Consider the following 20,693-nt stretch of genomic DNA (forward strand, 5'->3'; position numbering starts at 1 on the left):
TTTTCATCAGGCCTTTTCTATTATCGGCTATTTCTAATTTTAGAAACTTTTGCTTTACTTTGCTTTTAGAAAGCTTTTTGTCCTTACTTTACCTTTCCCACGTTGCCCATTGAACCAGGGGCTTTACTTTTGTCGTCCACCTGCTTTTTTGAGTGGTATGAACTGCTCAATTGCATTGGCACATTTCCGAGCAATGAATTTCATCATTTAATTTGCCGTCTTTTTTTTCCATTTTTTCTCTCCCTTTATGTATTTAACAACAGAAAGTCCTTCATCTTAGTGTAGTCCCCCATGTATGTAATCTCTCATCTTCTTCAATAGATTTTTTTTGCCCAACCCCTTCAGCTCCACTACGTACTGCAGCACAATAATGCAGTAGTCGCTATGGCTTCAAAAGGCAGCTCATGCTTCTTTAATTTTGTTCAACATCTGCTTCATTTTGGGAAAGGATCAGGTCTGGTGTTGCTGGTGGAATCTTTTCCTTTGACTCTTGTTGCTTCTGTAATATGGTGCATCAAGAAGTATATTTTTTTTCCGCCGCGTCTATCAGTTTTGCTCTCCATGTCTCATCAAACCCGTTGGGGGCCCCTATTTTCCCAGTCTTTTTCTTTGTGATTAAAATCCCTCTAAGTAGATTGCTCTTGCAGGGCGTTCAGTAGGTTTTTTAAGGGGGCTTTGTGTAGTTTTTGAAAAACGTTTAGAAGTTTTTTGATGAGCACTTAGTATTTATTTTTTGGGGCGTTCCCCCAGTGTAAGCATTTTTCATTATTTTTCCCCAAGTCTAAACAATCGTCATCATTTGTTAACCAAGTGTAAACATTCATTATCTCCTGTGTCTCATGCCAAAAGAATGATGAAAACAAATAACCAGATTATCAGTTTACTCAGAAAAAGATACATTTAAGTGAACATTAGTGGAATGAGAGATAGTGAATTTAATAACAATAAAAGACCAATGCTCTATATACTACTATGTCCTCTGCATAACTGGGCTCAGTACACCTGGCCACACCTATAATTCCTAATTTAGAATCTAATCGCAACCAAATTTTGCTCATTTTTCCATTCATCACTCATTTTGAAATTAAGGCCTCTCTAAACATACCTAAACACAAATCTTATCACTAATAATCACGCTTCAGTAAGAATGATGACGATGATGTTTAAATAATGTTGACACGAACGTCATTAGCCATTAGCAAACATCACACAGATGAGAATGGGTGGGGGGATGGGGGGGGGGGGTTATCTTGACACTTGTACATGTGAGGCTGGGATGAGGAGGATGCTGAGACACACTATGGAGATGTCATTCCTCAGGTGGAGAGCTGGAGGCTGGGATGAGACACAGTACGGAGATGTCCTATTCCTCAGGTGAGGGGTACAGAGGCTGGGATGAGAAAGCTAGTGTCTCACCTTCCACACTACCCAGCCATCATCTCCATGAACTCTGCAATGAAAATTAGGACATTAAATTAGTGTGTTTGTATATAATGGTGTCATTAGCTATATATTGATGATGGAATAAAAAGGGTGTAATTAGACGAGTGAATTTATTTGGTGTAATCCAACCAACAAACACTAGAGCAGAATAGGATGGTGAAATAGATAATGTGCAAGATACTCATTTAATGAGGTTAATTGTCGTCGGGTCGGGCTTGTAACTTGCTGAGTGACCGCCCGGAGAGCTTCGTCCTTGGCTAAGGGGCTCTAAGTAAGTTTATCATTATTCGACAATGGAAATATTTCCTTGTAATTGTGAGGTGCATCAACATATATTTATTATCACAAGTAGCTAAGTTAAATTATTTTAGGATCACCATTAACTAAATAAGGAAAATGCGATTATAATGGATTTTGGCTTTTGTCAGATGTTGGACTTAAGGCCTATCAAATACGGGAGTATACTTAAATTCTGAACATTATAGAGGAATAAATTGTACTCAGAGTATATATAAACTCAGAGCGGGATACATATGCTTTGTGTATACCTTTTGCATGGATTTTGAAGGAATAAATTAAGTATTACGAAAGAAAGAGGCAGTATAAAACTTCAGCTCATTTTCATACTTCATCCATTACAATGAGTCACCAAACCCCCTTTTCAAACCATCTGGATAATTATCTAGATATTTGTGATGGTTCGAAAGCATATTATGGTTCCAATAATAGTCTACTTGTAAACTGGCAAGTGACCCTTTGTCCTAAACAGAGAATATTCCCAAATTATAACTTAATCATATTATATGTTGTTGATTTAAAATATAAAAAAATATATTCTGAACTCGTTTGCTTCGAAACAGTGAGAAAAATTTGACTTTCAATAAATTAAATTCTAGGGGGTACTCAAATAGTTTTCGAATTTGAGTTTTTACATTGCTGAGAATAATACACCGTATTAACATAACCAAATACAATGAAACGTAACGTAACCTAACCTTAACCTAAGATACTCCTAAGATAACATACCCATGGATAGGGAGTAGATCATAGCACTAATTACACAGTGATTTTAAAGTCATTACTTCCAGGGAATCCACTCCCTAAAGACTGGTAAAAAAACGAGATTTGATTCAACAATAAGACGTCAGTTTAGTATATAATTATAAACGTATTTTTAAATACGTTTATATTAAAACGTATTTTTCATTGAACTCATAATCTCCATCTCAGTCACAGTCTTTCTCAATTTTTTTTTTCATCTAGACAAGGAAGAACGCTTGGGCACTGATCCTCAGTTTCCTGCCCCCTTGTTCAACCAAGCATGCAGTATTAATTGGGCACCAGGTTATAAACCCATGGGTAGTTCGTGTTCCAGGGAACTCTCTGTCTCTCTCTCTCTCTCTGTCTTTCTTTCCGTCTCTCACCATCAAAATCGAGTGTGCCGGAGCCGTCCTCGTCGACCTCCTCAATAATACCGTCCAGGTCATCCTCTGTCAACCTGTTGTCCAGCTCCCGCAGGATCTCCCTCAACACGTCCGTCGTGATGTAGCCGTCACCTGCAGCAGGAAGTAATTAAGGGTCAGATATGAGCAGATTAATATTGTTTAAATCTATACTAAAAATAAACATCCAGTAGTAGTTTGTGTGTTTATCAACAATATTTTTTTGAGTAGTATTGTATTTTTATACCAATTGCTGAGTGAGTTTTGTGGAATAACAATTCAGTCGTGATGTTGCTGTCAAGAAATGGTGAATTCCTCATCTCAGGGGTACTCCGTAAACCACAAATACATTTACTTCCGCTGGAAATAGTTCAGTGGGGAAATATATCTTATGGCAAGGGCATATATATACATACAGTTGATATTCGGTTTATGAAACACCACTTTTCTCCAATCCCAACACAAGAGCCGCGGCAGTTCGAATGCTCTAAGCTGCGACTCAATCACACTCTCTAAGTTGTAGCTGTAAGCTATAACTCACCGCCCTTGTCGTAGATGCGGAAGGCCTCTTTCAGCTCGGCCTTGAGGGCCTCCTCGTCCTCCTCAATGAGGAACTTGGCGGCCAACTCCACGAACTCCTCGAACTCCAGCTCGCCGGATCCTGAAGAGGAAGTAATAGGGTATAGGAAAGACAGAAATGGGCAAGACTGGGAATAAGGTTCTAAGGAACTCGTATTGCGATAAGCAGGTAACGACGAGGTGACTATTCGAGTATGCTAGAGCCGTGGGCTGCGGAAGGTATGCTGCAGAGCCATACACTAGAGTCTGGATTACGAAAGGTCATAGAGAGAGACTTTCCAGTTTGAAACTCTATAGAACATACTTGGTAACTCTGAACGTGATCAGTGAGACATATTGTGATAAAACAAATTTAACACCTGTTGAATGTTGAACAGCAATGAGATAATAGATCGAGTCATGAAGGCAGTTTAACCCGCCTGATTCATCTGCTTAATCAACTTACCGGTTATGATCCAAATATTAAATTATCGATATATATTTTCCAGCTTAATCTCTCGGTACTTTTTAATCATAATATTTACAGCACAATTTTTCTCTGATCAGATACAGTAATTAAGGAACTTTTATGCAGTCCTGTGTATATTTGTTTTGTTAAATTTACTAGTAGAATATCTTGCCAATAACTGAGCTCCCAAGTGTGACTAAAATCCTTTATGTGAATCAAATATATTAAGCATGTATATATGCTTACACAGTGATATACTCCCGTATTTATAATTATATACTCACAACGTGTGGTTAATATTAATCTCTGGGTCTACTGCTCCCATAAAATATGGACAGTTTGACGCGAATCTCACGGGTGAGAATTGTTTTATGGATATATATCTAGTAAGAGATATTTGTTCTTAATCATTTGTGTATTCAAAAGAGAGAGTTAGCAAGGCTGATTGAATAGGAAATGGGAGATTGGAGTGATGAAAATAGGAGACTAAATATAGAAGTATGTAGTAGATTAAATTGGGGTGTAAATAAGGGAAAAATTGGGTCGTTTGTCTTTCAATGTCTAGGGCCTTATTACTTTTTGTTTTTGTTTTTAAGTAATCCCGCTACGCTGGTGCCTATGGCTGAGACTATTGGTCCGGTGTTGAAAGACTTATCAGCCTATAGAAGAGTGGTTTCCAATCTTTTCGGATTCGCGGCCCGATTTTCTAATACTCAAAAAACCACTTGCTAATTCTCGATGATCTAGATATACCAGTACTCAGTATACACAGTATTGAGTATAATATTCAGAATTTTGATTTCGCGGTTCACCGGTTGAGAACTAAAATGTTCTAGAGATGGCTTTTAAGGCCCACCTACAATTACTAACTAGCAATTAAAGTATACTTTAACCCTGAACATAGTCCAAAATTAAAACTATAAGTGTATATAGACCCCACGAGCAAAGTTTACACTTCTCTGTGTACCTTGACGATGAGAACGCCTTTATCATGGTTGCAGACGAGGAGTCACAATAACGTGGCTGAAATATGTTGACCAAACCACACACTAGAAAGCGAAGGGACGACGACGTTTCAGTCCGTCCTGGACCATTCGCACAATCGACTCGAGAAAATGGTCCAGGACGGACCGAAACGTCGTCGTCCCTTCACTTTCTATTGTGTGGTTTGGTCAACTTTATGATGGTTGATTTCGACTGATGTAACCCAGGATGACTTCGACTCACCATCTTCGTCAGTCTCAGCGATGACCTCCTGAAGGTTCTTCTCTGAGATCTTGACGCCCATCATCCTCAAGATGGTGGAGACGGTGTCGGTGGTGATGGCACCTTTCTTGTCCGTGTCGAAGGAATCGAAGGCTTTCCTGAGAGCTGCGAAAACAAAAGGAGGAGTTATAGCAGTGAGGTGTGATGCACTTGAATTAATTAAGAGTGTCTTCAAGTCTGTTAAGACCTTGTTAGGGTGTTGTGTGACGTCTCCTTGAGCTAAAAGATGACAGTCTAAAGGCCATGTGGTTGGGTTGGCCAAGTGGTTGGGTTGGCCAAGTGGTTGGGTTGGCCAAGTGGTTGGGTTGGCCAAGTGGTTGGGTTGGCCGAGTGGTTGAGGTCGGCCTTGAAGGCAGTGTATGTGTGCCGAAATAAATATACTGAATTTTGGTTTATTTTCACAAGCTTATTACGGATGGGGCGCAGCATATGGGATTGGTTTAAAACATTTGAATTAATTAATATATAGTTATATGGAATTTGCGGTGATTGGGAGGACATGGTTTAACAATGATTTCCTCGATAACATTACCTAAAAACAGTGATGCATATCCTAATGATTCAAATGCATTTAATCTGTACAATTTTTTCCAAGAAATAGATGTGAAATAAAAAAAAAGTTGCATAATGAAGAAATCGTAGATTTTTGCATTTAGAACGTACCGTATTTTTAGCTATACAATAATACACGATCAGCAATAAGGAGTCGATCTCAAACATGGAGTGATATATAAATTGGCGACACCAATCCAAATTTGCTGGAGATAATGTTGACATTACGTGCCTAATTGTGCAACCATTGCACTTCCGGTAAACTATACTATTAGAGAACATATAAATACACTGCATATCATACCGGATGAGATAGCGCAGATGGGGTCTGAGAATGACACACATAATTACGAATTTTGAAAGATCAATATTGAGTGCAATTGAGCACAGGAGGAGGACTGGACAATACTACTTTCTGAATACATCAAACTTGGCCAAATAGGATAGGAGAGGCACCCGGAGCTAAGTTGAGGTGGAACTTAAAACGTCAGTCTGGGAATACCTCGCGCATAGGTTCCAATGCTCATCACGGGTCCTGTGGATTTTCTCAGAACTTGCAACTGGTGGACATAGACACAGGTAGACACAGAGGTGGAAATAGCGATGGACATAGACACAGGAGGAACTCGGGAGGCTTATAAGTTCTTGGTCTACATTGATGTTGGGCTTATTAATCCGTGGACGGCTATTAAGGTACACACGTGTTTATTGACCAACCAGCAAGTATACTTTAGTTTTGGACATCGTCCGGAAACTAAAGTATACTCCTGAAGTTTATATTGACCGAGAAGCGTGGTGCACCTTACGGTGAGTATATTCCTTTGGTCTTAGCACTTCGGTGTGAGAGGAAGATCCTCCTGAGGTCTGAGGATTCCGGTGAGAGAGGTAGACACAAGGGTCTGAGGATTCCGGAGAGAGAGAGGGGGTAGACACAAGGGTCTGAGGATTCCGGAGAGAGAGAGAGAGGGGGGTAGACACCAGGTGATGAGAGGAAGGTCCGCTTCATCTACCAGCACGAAGGTAAATGTCAGCTGAAATAGAAAGATGATGGTGAAGACAGCAAGGATCACAGCTGCCGTTTAACGCTGGGAAAGGCAGGAGGACAAGATCACTAACTTCAACTACTAGATCACTAACTTCAACTACTAGATGCAACAATAAACAGCAAGCACAAGGTCTAAGGTACTACTCACTAGCAAGACTTTTTATAACTAGCGCTTGAGGATCAGAGTCTACAACTCTGGGAAGACATCTACCACTAAAAGAAGACAGCTCTGATATCTAACAAATTTACTACTCTTTAAAGCTCACGGTAAGATGGTCCTTCTCAGATCTAAGATGAGGGAAAAACGAATCTTGATTCTGAGACGTAATGGGTATTACTATAAGGAAATGCGAGTAAGACAACGCTTAGCTAAGTCACCTAGGACGAGAGAATATTAGTGCAGCTTTGCCTAGTGGGGACTAGAGCAACTTTGGCCAGTCAGAACTAGAGGAACTTAGGCAAGTGAGAACTAGAACAACTTTGAACGAGAGAGCTACCATACTGACAAAAAAAAACTTAGGAGGACAAAAGCCGCTTCCGTGAACTAAAAGAAATTCCAAAGAATAATACTAAAAAAAAATATATATAAAAATTTAAATACATGTCCCTTTTCCTTTTTGGTAAATCCTAACGAGGGGGACACAACAAATGGCCCTTCTAAACTAGTGGTGATTCCACTGGAGACCCACCTAAGACCCCACCTAAACTAGGGGTTCCACTGGAGACCCACCTAAGACCCACCTAAGACCCCACCTAAACTAGGGGTTCCACTGGAGACCCACCTAAGTCCCCACCTAAACTAGTGGTGATTCCACTGGAGACCCACCTAAGTCCCCACCTAAACTAGTGGTGATTCCACTGGAGACCCACCTAAGACCCCACCTAAACTAGGGGTTCCACTGGAGACCCACCTAAGACCCCACCTAAACTAGGGGTTCTCACTTGATATAAGGTTAGGTTTAATACATACCCTCAATCTGATCAGCATCAAGTGAGTCCTGCAAGAACAGTTTTAGTGTTAACAAAATTGAAGATAAACATAACAAATGTTAATTAAAATAAATAGCAAATAACTGTGATAATAAATGAACATATAGTCGTTCCCAGTGAGATATTAGAAATAAAAAGTGCGAATTATAATTATGATAAATAATTATTGAAAATAAATTGCAAACAAAATTTAGTCTATTGTAAGTATAGTGAAATAGATCAGATTAATTAAAATGAAATACATGTATTATACAGCTGTACAAATAAAGTAAAATAAATCATGAACAAAGGAGCACACTCAAAATAATATATCAGAAGGATGGAAGTTAGGACCTGATCCAAAAATTATAGAACCTATAGCAACGAAAACGTCCATTTTTTTGCACTTTTGGAACACAAAAAGACCTTTAAAAAGTAGACGCAACTTAACCAACAACTTGATTTTTACTAGGCCTCGTATGAGTAGTCAAGAGCACTACGAAATCATAGGCTTTACGACGAGACATATATGTATATATCTATATATATATATATATATATATATATATATATATATATATATATATATATATATATATATATATATATATATGTATATGTATATAATATATGTTTTTTGTAGGCATAGGTTAGGTTCTTGCTCGCTTTCTCGGGGCTTCTATAAAAATCAATAGTGCAAAAATACTCCCCAGTCGGTATATATGTTCTATAATTTTTGGAGGATAGGTTGATTAAGGCAGCATCAGCAGCAACAGTATCACAGCTACACCAGTTACAGCAGCAGCTGTACCCAGTCACAGCAGCAGCAGCAGCAGCTGTACCCAGTCACAGCAGCAACAGTAGCTTATTTCACTGTATTTGATTACTGTTCTTGTCCTCACGGTAATATTTGTAATGTACTGAGTTGGTGGGGAGAGAAGGACGCTGTCGGGAGACTTGAACGTGTTATATCTCTTCATTTGCTTCTGCTGCATGGCTTCTGTGTGTGTGTGTGTGTGTGTGTGTGTGTGTGTGTGTGTTTTATGCTTGGACGAAACCAGTTCGGGGGCATAAGCTCGCCATTGTAGATTTTACGACCACACAGGTGATGCTGTATGTTCTATTTATCCAATGTAGTAATGCTGAAGGTTTCATTTGTTTAATATTTGGCAATGCTGTAGGTCCCATTTGTCCAATATGTGGCGAGGCTGTAGGCCCCATTTGTCCAATATGTGGCGAGGCTGTAGGTCCCATTTGTCCAATATGTGGCGAGGCTGTAGGTCCCATTTGTCCAATATGTGGCGAGGCTGTAGGTCCCATTTGTCCAATATGTGGCTATGCTGTAATATCGTATTTGTCCAATATGTAGTGATGCAGTGGGTACCATTAATTCAGTCTATGGTAATAATGATGTAGGTAGCATTTTCCAAATGCTGGATAAATATTTACCTTGAGGTAAGGTAATTATGAGGAGAAAACACTAAGCCATGGCGACCATATAGCACTTGGAAGGGTCAGGATTTAAGATAGGATAGAGGAAGGGAATGGTGTCCAACCACTTGGATAGTCGGGGATTGAACGTCGACCCTGCAAGAATTGATCGAGTGGGGAAATATTTTTATTCTGTGGTGTGAAGGCCGTTATTGTGAGGCTTTGTTTAGTCTCTGGCCAGCTGGCATCTCTCTCTTCTCCATAAATCACTCCACTGTACCCCCACACCAAACCACCTCTACTACGCTCTGTCGCAATACCACACACACACACACACACACACACACACACACACACACACACACACACACACACATGCATTAGGAAGTGATGTGGCGGAGGCTAACTCCATACACAGTTTCAAGTGTAGATATGATAGAGCCCAATAGGCTCAGGAATCTGAACACCTGTTGATTGACGGTTGAGAGGCGAGACCAAAGAGCCAGAGCTCAACCCCCGCAAACACAACTAGGTGAGTACACACACACACACACACACACACACACACACACACACACACACACACACACACACACACACACACATGCATTAGGAAGTGATGTGGTGGAGGCTAACTCCATACACAGTTTCAAGTGTAGATATGATAGAGCCCAATAGGCTCAGGAATCTGTACACCTGTTGATTGACGGTTGAGAGGCGAGACCAAAGAGCCAGAGCTCAACCCCCGCAAACACAACTAGGTGAGTACACACACACACACACACACACACACACACACACACACACACACACACACACACACGCACACACACACACACACACACACACACACACACACACACACACACACACACACACACACACTTCTCCCATCTACCCAACCACACGTCTTTGCCCCAACCCTTCCCGGGGCTCTCTAGCAGTGTCTCAAGAACTTAGCAGAGTTCCTATTTCCCCCCATCCCTGCTGCGGGCCCGCCAGGGTACTGTCAGCCACCCAGCCACAACCAGCTATGTACTCTATATGAAGCCTCCTCAACGTCTCTCATAAACAGAGTACCTGAACCCTGCTCAACCCAGGTTGCATAATCTATGTGTAATTATAGGAGGACGGGGGTAATATAGACAAGGATTGAATATGCGAACAATTTGATGCCACTCTACATAGTTTTATGATCTATTCACGTAATTGTGAATAGAATTGTGAATTTATGTTCTATTCAAAAATGTAAATCTGGACAATGTTTCTATTAGAAATGAAATATTTCGCCTTTTCTATTAAACTCATAATGGATATTTAACAATAATTCTGTGCCATTTTTTAGATGTGTCAGTTTATAAAACTTTAAATTTAGGTTTTCTATATATAGAAAACCTATTTTTTTTCATTAACTACATACATAAGTGAGCCAGGGTGGCTGGCCAGGATTAGGGAAGGATATGACATAAGATTTCCACTTGGATTGCTGCTATCCATCTAATATCACATTTCCTGATGGTCGGGTCCCAGGAGCTTGGAAACGAACGACTACACTCCAAACAAAACAATTCTTGTTGCTTAGTATGATCAACCAGGCTGTGACTCATACGTCAGGCTGCGAGCAGCCGCGTCCAACAGCCTGGTTGATCAGTCCAGCAACCAGGCGGCCTGGTCGACGACCGGGCCGCGGGGACGCTAAGCCCCGGAAGCACCTCAAGGTAACCTCAAGGTAGTAACCGTCAATGGCATAGTTTTTTGACGTGAGCGCTCTGTTCGATTTGCTGTTTTGGTGGACTGATCTGCAGCAAAGTTCTGTGGTAAGCGTTTCAGCGAGCCTAAATGTGACTTAGATCCCCATGCAATTGCAGGGGATTGCATGAGGGGGCTCTTATTGCGATGTGCTCTTCCTGCTGGCACTGTTATTGTGAAGGTTGTCACTGCAGTTGATTGGAGAGGTGTAGGCCACTGTTGGTGGATGGTGAGGTGTGAGGACACTGCTGGTGGATGAGATGTAGGGCCACACAATTAGGAGAAACCAGCGGTGAATATTGGGTTGTCCTTCACTTACTCAACACTCATTTCACCTCTTATTCATTACTCTCTCCTTACTACTCACTCACTACACACTACTCTCACTTTTCCTAAAGCAGGAAAAGCCTGAAACAGGTTTTCACTTCACGTGGGACCACAGCACGAGTACATCCAGTCATGATAGGGGTTCTCCACTCTGGTTATAAGCTACAGACCAGGTAGATGTTGACCAAACCACACACTAGAAAGTGAAGGGACGACGACGTTTCGGTCCGTCCAGGACCATACACAATCGACTTGAGAATGGTCCAGGACGAACCGAAACGTCGTCGTCCCTTCACTTTCTAGTGTATGGTCTGGTCAACATATTTCAGCCACGTTATTGTGACTCCTCGTCTGCAGACCAGGTATATGATTGGACAGGAGCGGCCGACTCACCATGACTGCAAGTGTTGAGACGGGTGGCCGACAGACAAGTTACGAACACGAGACAGAGATCGAAAAATTTTCAGGGGGGTTAGACAGAGGGGCTGCAGACAGCTGCTGCTGCTGGTGGCGTGAATGTGAAGAGACTGGAGCACCCACACCCAGTGGAAGCGCTCCCAGCCAACCCCCGCCTTTTATTTCAAACTATTTTTACATGATGCAAAATACTAAGCCTGTCAACCTTTTTTTTTTCGTTTACACTCGTATTACACCCTCTCCTGGCGGCGGCCCCAGCGACCCCCCAACCCCCCCCCCTTCCCCCCCTCCAACAAGGAGTCACACCCCCCTCCACCCCACACCCACAACCCCCACCTCACACCACACCACCGGCACTTCGCAAAACCCAAACATAATGGCTTATAGTCGCTTTCCAACGTATATATTTGTGGGTGGAGGCCCCTCATGCTTGCCAGCTTCAGGTGATCACGTTGGTAAAGAAAGACACAGCTCAGGATCAATCATCTCACGGCTCCTTGTAATCCAATCTCTCTCTTGTCTGGTAGTGGTAAAAAAATATAATAAAAAATTATAATAATGGCTTATTGTTTCTCCCAAAATTTAATACAAATTGGGATTTCAAAGTAATTTGTTTATATATATATATATATATATATATATATATATATATATATATATATATATATATATATATATATATATATATATATATGTCGTACCTAATAGCCAGAACGCACTTCTCAGCCTACTATTCAAGGCCCGATTTGCCTAATAAGCCAAGTTTTCATGAATTAATGTTTTTTTGTCTACCTAACCTACCTAACCTAACCTAACCTAGCTTTTTTTGGCTACCTAACCTAACCTTACCTATAAATATTGGTTAGGTTAGGTTAGGTAGGGTTGGTTAGGTTCGGTCATATATCTACGTTAATTTTAACTCAAATAAAAAAATTGACCTCATACATAGAGAAAAGGGTTGCTTTATCATTTCATAAGAAAAAAATTATAGTAAATATATTAATTCAGGAAAACTTGGCTTATTAGGCAAATCGGGCCTTGAATAGTAGGCTGAGAAGTGAGTTCTGGCTACTAGGTACGACATATATATATATATATATATATATATATGTCGTACCTAGTAGCCAGAACGTACTTCTCAGCCTACTATGCAAGGCCCGATTTGAATAATAAGCCAAGTTTTCATGAAATAATTGTTTTTCGACTACCTAACCTACCTAACCTAACCTAACCTAACTTTTTCGGCTACCTAACCTAACGTAACCTATAAAGATAGGTTAGGTTAGGTTAGGTAGGGTTGGTTAGGTTCGGTCATATATCTACGTTAATTTTAACTCCAATAAAAAAAATTGACCTCATATATAATGAAATGGGTAGCTTTATCATTTCATAACAAAAAAATTAGAGAAAATATATTAATTCAGGAAAACTTGGCTTAATAGGCAAATCGGGCCTTGCATAGTAGGCTGAGAAGTGCGTTCTGGCTACTAGGTACGACATATATATATATATATATATATATATATATATATATATATGTCGTACCTAGTAGCCAGAACTCACTTCTCAGCCTACTATTCAAGGCCCGATTTGCCTAATAAGCCAAGTTTTCCTGAATTAATATATTTACTATAATTTTTTTCTTATGAAGTGATAAAGCAACCCTTTTCTCTATGTATGAGGTCAATTTTTTTTTATTGGAGTTAAAATTAACGTAGATATATGACCGAACCTAACCAACCCTACCTAACCTAACCTAACCTATATTTATATGTAAGGTTAGGTTAGGTAGCCAAAAAAAGCTAGGTTAGGTTAGGTTAGGTAGGTTAGGTAGACGAAAAAACATTAATTCATGAAAACTTGGCTTATTAGGCAAATCGGGCCTTGAATAGTAGGCTGAGAAGTGCGTTCTGGCTATTAGGTACGACATATATATATATATATATATATATATATATATATATATGTCGTACCTAGTAGCCAGAACTCACTTCTCAGCCTACTATTCAAGGCCCGATTTGCCTAATAAGCCAAGTTTTCCTGAATTATTATATTTACTATAATTTTTTTCTTATGAAATGATAAAGCAACCCTTTTCTCTATGTATGAGGTCAATTTTTTTTATTGGAGTTAAAATTAACGTAGATATATGACCGAACCTAACCAACCCTACCTAACCTAACCTAACCTATATTTATAGGTAAGGTTAGGTTAGGTAGCCAAAAAAAGCTAGGTTAGGTTAGGTTAGGTAGGTTAGGTAGACGAAAAACCATTAATTCATGAAAACTTGGCTTATTAGGCAAATCGGGCCTTGAATAGTAGGCTGAGAAGTGCGTTCTGGCTATTAGGTACGACATATATATATATATATATATATACGTGGGTTCACCTCTAATCCGTTATTCCCTGGTTCTTCAGGAGGAATAAGGGGGTCAAAATCGCTGTGAATGTCGAAGTACAGACTCAGGTGAAGCGGTGATTGGTGCCTAAAGTGACGGGTGTCTTTGGGGGTCCAGCGAGGACCATCAGACAGTTGAATGATCGGTGTCAAGTTGAGTGTTGATGAATGAAGTGAGCTTACGAGTATATTCAAGGGTACACAGCCCCCCTTCAGTCACTATTGCGTATAATGATTGTGTTTTGGTTTTGTTTACAGTCATGATGATTCAGGAAGGTGTAGTGGAGTGTTGAGTAGTGTTGTTTTATTCCTTCTTCTTGTAAACCTAAGTGAGTGAAGCCTCCTCACAGTGTTAAGTAGGGTGTGAGTGTGGCATTTGTTTCCAATTGTTCATTCTTGAGAGTGTACTCTAATTAGTGTACTCGTGTACTACATTAGTACACTCTAGCTGGTCAGGGGGGAGGCAGAAATGTTGTTTTTCATAATAAGGGAAATTGTATTAAGAATATCATAGTAAATAATAGAACGAATAATGTACTTTGGAATAAATAGAAGCTGCTTCATATAGGCATGCCTTGTGTCTACCTTCTGTAGCTTCCGGGGATCAACGGCCTCGCGATCCGGTCTCCAACTGGATATAGGTGTTTCCAGGCGGTCACCTATCCAGGTTCTAACCCAATCCAACGTTGTTTAACTTCCCTGATCGGACGAGAAGCGGCGTTCTCAACGTGGCATGGCCGAAGTTGGCATTCTGCAGATTTCATTATTCTTCATTTTTTTCGGCTCATGTGTATCTTGTCCAGCTCCTTATGTCCATGCTTCTCAAAGGTGCTAGAGTCTCGTATATTAGTGATACCTTCAGTCCTTATGTTCAGTAGCAAAAGCTGCTACCTGTCTTAGGCGTGCATGCTAAGTTACTTATTTTGTTAATCTCTGTTTAATTTGTTTGGAATTTGCACATTTGCTGAACATTAATTTGAAGAGTGTTGGTGGCTAGCTGCCGTGCGGGGGTGGGTGGACCAGGTGTGGGCTGGTGGACCAGGTGTGGGCTGGTGGTCCAGGTGTGGGCTGGTGGTCCAGGTGTGGAAGGGTAGACCATTTGAGGGCAGGTGGGTCAGATGTGTGGGGGGGGGGCCGGATGAAGGCACATATATACTGCAGCAGGAAGGTGTTGGCAAGCCCTGTGAAACACCGACAGACTCAGACAAGTCCTGCAGCTGCCTCTTCCCTCCTCCCCCCTTCCCCCCCTCCCCCCTCCCCCCCTCCCCCTTCCCCCCATCCCCCCTCCCCCAGGAGGATCAAACAAGTGTCGTAACTTCACGTGATGAATGAGCTCATCTCAGTATACCCCACGTCACTATCAAATGTCATTCCTCTTAAGCACCATTCCTTTTCCCCCAGTCCCATCCCAAATCCTTATCCTGATCCCTTTCCAAGTGCTATATAGTCGTAATGGCTTGGCGCTTTCCCCCCCCTGATAATTCCCTCCCTCTTACATATTCGTTCTCCAACTAATAACTTAGACCGAGTTATTGAGGGAATTACAATATCATTTGTTTTTGTTTTTTTCCCTTCGGGCACCTAAACGTCAGTCAGATTGATCTTAGGATTAAGCTGATTCATGGAGACGGGTTGACAAAGGGGTTTGAAACCAGGGCGTGTGAGATTTGATCACACTTGACGTTTCTTATGGGGTTAAGAGCTCTGGCAGCGTAATATTGTATCTACTGTAGCCTGTGTGTGGGCTGTAGGCATCCCCTCTCTCCCCCCCAGACACGCCAAGGGCATACATCTGCGTTTATTTATATATTTATTTATATACAAGAAGGTACTATTGGGTTAATGAGAGTACAGACACTTGAAGTTTCACATTCTTGTAAAGCCACTAGCACGCACAGCGTTTCGGGTTTGCTTTTCGAAATTGTGGCGAAAGACTCCTTTGGCATTTGTGGGTTTAGACAGAACTTTGCATTTGGGCTATTCATACTAAATTTTTTTTATTAAAATTTGTAGTTAATTCTAAAGGTTTTAGTAAGATCTCTTCCGGTTTTGAGCGGTTTTTATATATAATCGCAAGTCATAGAACAGCAGATGTGTATTGATATTAAATATTTATAATTCTAAGTTGAATATATGCTGAAAAATATATATATATAAACAATATCACATATCTAAGCTGAGTATAATGACTTCAGATATAACAGATCAATGTGACGGGTGACTCTGTGAGTCTTCGTCCTTTAAGGCGCTTAAATTCTTTACGGAAACAAGAATACATAGTCGGAAAGCATAGTTGAACAGTAATATGTATAATATGTATTGTGTGTCTCTTAGTTATTACATTTGGCCAAAAGCGTGTCGCTGAAGGCTGCCTTTCGTTGAAGCTCTCATCAGCATGTACGGAGGCTGAGCCCGTAATGGACTTACTTGGCACAGGAGCAGGGCAAGTAGCACGGGCTATGGTGAGCCCGTAGTGGCCTCACCTGGCACAGGAGCGGGGCTGTGTGTACTACCTCTTGCGGTGGCTTAATCAATCAATCACCTGGAAAAGGTGTGGTGTGTAGGGAAAAGGCTTGTCTTGGTCTTGGGGACTTGAGGTGCACGCAACTGTATACTATGAGGTGCATGCAACTGTATACTGTGGGGTGCACGCAACTGTATACTGTGAGGTGCACGCAACTGTATACTGTGAGGTGCACGCAACTGTATACCGTGAGGTGCACGCAACTGTATACTGTGAGGTGCACGCAACTGTATACTGTGAGGTGCACGCAACTGTATACTGTGAGGTGCACGTAACTGTATACTGTGGGGTGCACGCAACTGTATGCTGATTGGTGACAGTTGGAGAAGTGTGTTTGATGTATAGTGCCTCTGCTATGTCTAATTTTCTATTGACGTTGTAAGTACTTGTACTTTAGACAAAAAGTACTTGACCCCCAGCCTGGTATGTGGTTTGAGAGTCCATACTGTGGGACTGATCTGGAGTTTGGAGTCCATGTACTAAGAATAGAGGATATTCAGAAAACGAACAGAAACGTTTGTGACTTTATTTGTCATTCTTAAACAGTAAAGCAGAATCATGTTGAACACTGAGTTAACATAAACATGGAAGAATCATGATTTACAAAACTTACTTGTAAACAGCGTGAAACTAGCATGAATGGAAGGAAAATGAAGCGTAAGTGCTAGAGTATATATGGATATATATATATATATATATATATATATATATATATATATATATATATATATATATATATATATATATATATATATATATATATATATATATATATATATATATATATATTTATGTTGCATTCTTCCCACATATATGACAACAACTCGGTGCTTACTCACTGAAAAAAAGAGAAACAAAGACACAGATTTCAACATAGATCTATTGGCAGTTTCAGAGAGTCCCAGGGACTCAGGAGGCCATATAGTTTCCTCTCTGTTACTTGGATAAAACATATTGTATTGATTTGGTTTATTTTTTTTATATTAGAGGACGTCTCTGTCCCAACTCCACAACTCATTCGACCATCTTCATTAACAGTTCTTATTATGGTTAAATCTCCTAACTTGCACAGTGGTTGGTCCGAGGAATAAATAGTTACACATTCTAGTTGGAAGTTTGTTTTCACTAGTCTGGTGATGTCTTCTTCGCTGCGATGGCTGTTAATTAAGCAGTTCCAAACAGCTTTGGCCCCAGATGATCAGCAGGTTCATGACATTAGAGCTTACCGGGATGATTGGGTTCCGTTATCGTTGCTGTTGACACACTGATTGGCTGGTTGGATGAGATCACTAGTTTCGCCATGATATCAAGATCAGGAGGGGGTGGAAGTCGCCATGATATCAAGATCAGGGGGGGGGGGAAGTCGCCATGATATCAAGATCAGGGGGGGGGGGGAAGGACTCGGAGGATGCAATATTAAGACATACTTGGCGAAAATCTGAATTTGTATTTATTTTTGTGTTAAGAGGTTGTAATTATCCAGTCATCATCTCCATGAACTCTGAAAATGAGAACGGGAATGTGGATTCAGGAGGATAGAGCGAGTGAGTGGGCGTGGATGTTGTTGTAGTGGAGGAGCGGGAGGGTGGATGAGTCTAGTAGAAGTGGAAGGAGCAGTTGAAGCGAGTGAATTGGGAGCGAGTAGTGCGAGGCTTCAGGACAGTGGGAAGAAAGCTTTACCCGGCCATCATCGCCATGAACTCTGAAATGAAGTGGAAACGGTCATATAGTAGACGGTAGAATAGTAGACAGGTGGATAAATACAGGCATGGGATTTACAAGATTGACTGCCAGGTTCAAGAATTGAATTGAACTATCAGCGCCAAGCCATTATGACTATAGTACTTGGAAGGGATCAGGATAAGGATTTGGGATGGGACGGGGGAGGGGGGGACGGAATGGTTCCCAATCACTTGGACGGTCGGGGATTGAACGCCGACTTGCACGAAGCGAGACCGTCGCTCTACCGTCCAGCCCAAGTGGTTGGGCCAGGTTGAAGAGCTATTAGCTCAATTCTACAGGCATATATTCCTCAAATACACAGGCATATGGGACAGATGGCAGGCAGACTGTAAGAATATGAATGAACACTTTAATGCACATAAAACAAATGATAACAGCAATTAGAGAGAAATAGATCAGACTTGAGAATTGTCAGTAGCAGAGTACCACAATATTGAGTACTAACGCCAGAAATGTACCACAATATTGAGTACTAACGCCAGAAATGTACCACAATATTGAGTACTAACGCCAGAAATGTACCACAATATTGAGTACTAACGCCAGAAATGTACCACAATATTGAGTACTAACGCCAGAAATGTACCACAATATTGAGTACTAACGCCAGAAATGTACCACAATATTGAGTACTAACGCCAGAAATGTACCACAATATTGAGTACTAACGCCAGAAATGTACCACAATATTGAGTACTAACGCCAGAAATGTACCACAATATTGAGTACTAACGCCAGAAATGTACCACAATATTGAGTACTAACGCCAGAAATGTACCACAATATTGAGTACTAACGCCAGAAATGTACCACAATATTCAGTACTATCGCCAGAAATGTACCACAATATTCAGTACTAACGCCAGAAATGTACCACAATATTCAGTACTATCGCCAGAAATGTACCACAATATTCAGTACTATCGCCAGAAATGTACCACAATATTGAGTACTAACCCCAGAAATGTACCACAATATTGAGTACTAACCCCAGAAATGTACCACAAGATTCAGTACTAACGCCAAAAATGTACTACAAGATTCAGTACTAACACCAGAAATGTTCGTTGTCTATATAAACGACCCTGGAGGCTTGGTCGACGACCGGGCCGCGGGGATGCTAAGCCCCGAAACCATCTGAAGGTAGCCAAGGATCCATCAGATATGATTGAGATTTAGATATATATGTTTGAAGATCATGCTAAGTTACTATGGAGAATTAATTAAAGACGCAGATTGTCATTAAAATATCCTAGACAAAATAAGTGAATGAAGCAATACGTGACAGATGGAGTTCTAATGCCTAGTAAAGGTGTGTTGAATAGTGGAAAACAAAGAAAAAGTGGTGATATGATCACCAAATATAAAATCCCAACATGATTCCACAAATTAAACAAGGGTAATTTTTTGAAACCTGCAGCTTCAAGAACAGGACATCAATTCAAGCTTAAGGAAACAAAGATGCGAACAAAATTTACGAAATTATTATTTTCCAAACAGTTTACAACAGTTTGGAACAATTTATATGATGCCAAATACAATCTGAAGCTTCAAAAATAAATCAAGCGACAAAGATGATAAAGAAAACGGGGATGCCACGAGGGGGTACCATCCTGCAATCACACTTGCTTCCAATTTGTCTCACGCATCTTACCGTCAAAGTCGAGAGTGCCGGATCCATCCTCGTCGACCTCGTCGATGATGCCATCCAGGTCCTCCTCCGTTAGCTTGTTATCCAGCTCGCGGAGGATCTCCTTCAGCGTTTGCGTCGTTATGTAGCCGTCACCTGTAAGGGGAAGGAGGAGGGGGGAAGGTACTTGCGTTAATAGACGCGAATGACTACCACCTTTGATCACCAACACTGAAATGTTGAATCTTTAAGACTAACACACAGTTCTTTAACCCTTAATAAACTGCTACGCTAGTTAAAAGTCATACATCCAGATGTGAATTGAAAAACAGTGTTGAAAGTCCAAAATGTTCAGTCGCATATGGCGATCTGAGCACAGGAGGAAATCGCATATAAGCGGTTTTAGCAGTGAAAGGCTTAAAGTGTTTTCTGATAAATAAATACATTGCTCAGCATACCAGACAGGGACCTTTAACGTCTAGTGAGACTAACTGATGCAGTTATATCGTATAAGATGCAGTTCACAATAGCGTACGTAATAACATTCATTTACTTGAACAACTTATATTCAGGATTGGTTCGTTAATGGGGTGACATTAACCCTTGACGGGGTGACCCTTGTCGTATTCATAAATGTTAACATATTGTGTATAGTTAGGTGAGGTTAGATTAGGTGTTTTCTGTTGGCGAGTTTTTTGCATTTGAAGTACGTGGGTGAAGTATTTACAGC

At 40.7% G+C, this 20,693-nt stretch overlaps 2 protein-coding genes across 3 annotated transcripts in view; both read right to left on the minus strand.

Moving 5' to 3' along the window:
* Positions 1-867: 867 nt before the first annotated feature.
* LOC123765707 (troponin C, isotype gamma) lies at positions 868-11,811 on the minus strand. Its single transcript, XM_045754397.2, has 6 exons — positions 11,645-11,811; positions 7,746-7,773; positions 5,140-5,283; positions 3,427-3,546; positions 2,868-2,999; positions 868-1,450 (listed from the first exon to the last, which is right to left on the minus strand). Exons 1-6 carry the CDS (start codon positions 11,645-11,647, stop codon positions 1,425-1,427), a joined length of 453 nt encoding a protein of 150 aa, XP_045610353.1. The 5' UTR covers positions 11,648-11,811; the 3' UTR covers positions 868-1,424.
* Positions 11,812-17,102: 5,291 nt separating this feature from the next.
* The window catches only part of LOC123765708 (troponin C, isotype gamma), a 39,147-nt gene continuing 35,556 nt past the window's right edge, over positions 17,103-20,693 (minus strand). For both annotated transcript variants that reach the window (XM_045754399.2, XM_045754400.2), the window contains exons 5-6: positions 19,988-20,119; positions 17,103-18,292 (exon numbers count right to left, since the gene is read on the minus strand). In XM_045754399.2, coding sequence (XP_045610355.1) covers positions 18,267-18,292; positions 19,988-20,119 — 158 coding nt within the window. In that variant the 3' untranslated portion in view covers positions 17,103-18,266. The remainder of the gene's footprint in view (positions 18,293-19,987; positions 20,120-20,693) is intronic.

This window comes from Procambarus clarkii, chromosome 37 (genome assembly GCF_040958095.1).
Source record: "Procambarus clarkii isolate CNS0578487 chromosome 37, FALCON_Pclarkii_2.0, whole genome shotgun sequence".
NCBI classification, from domain to species: Eukaryota; Metazoa; Arthropoda; class Malacostraca; order Decapoda; family Cambaridae; genus Procambarus; species Procambarus clarkii.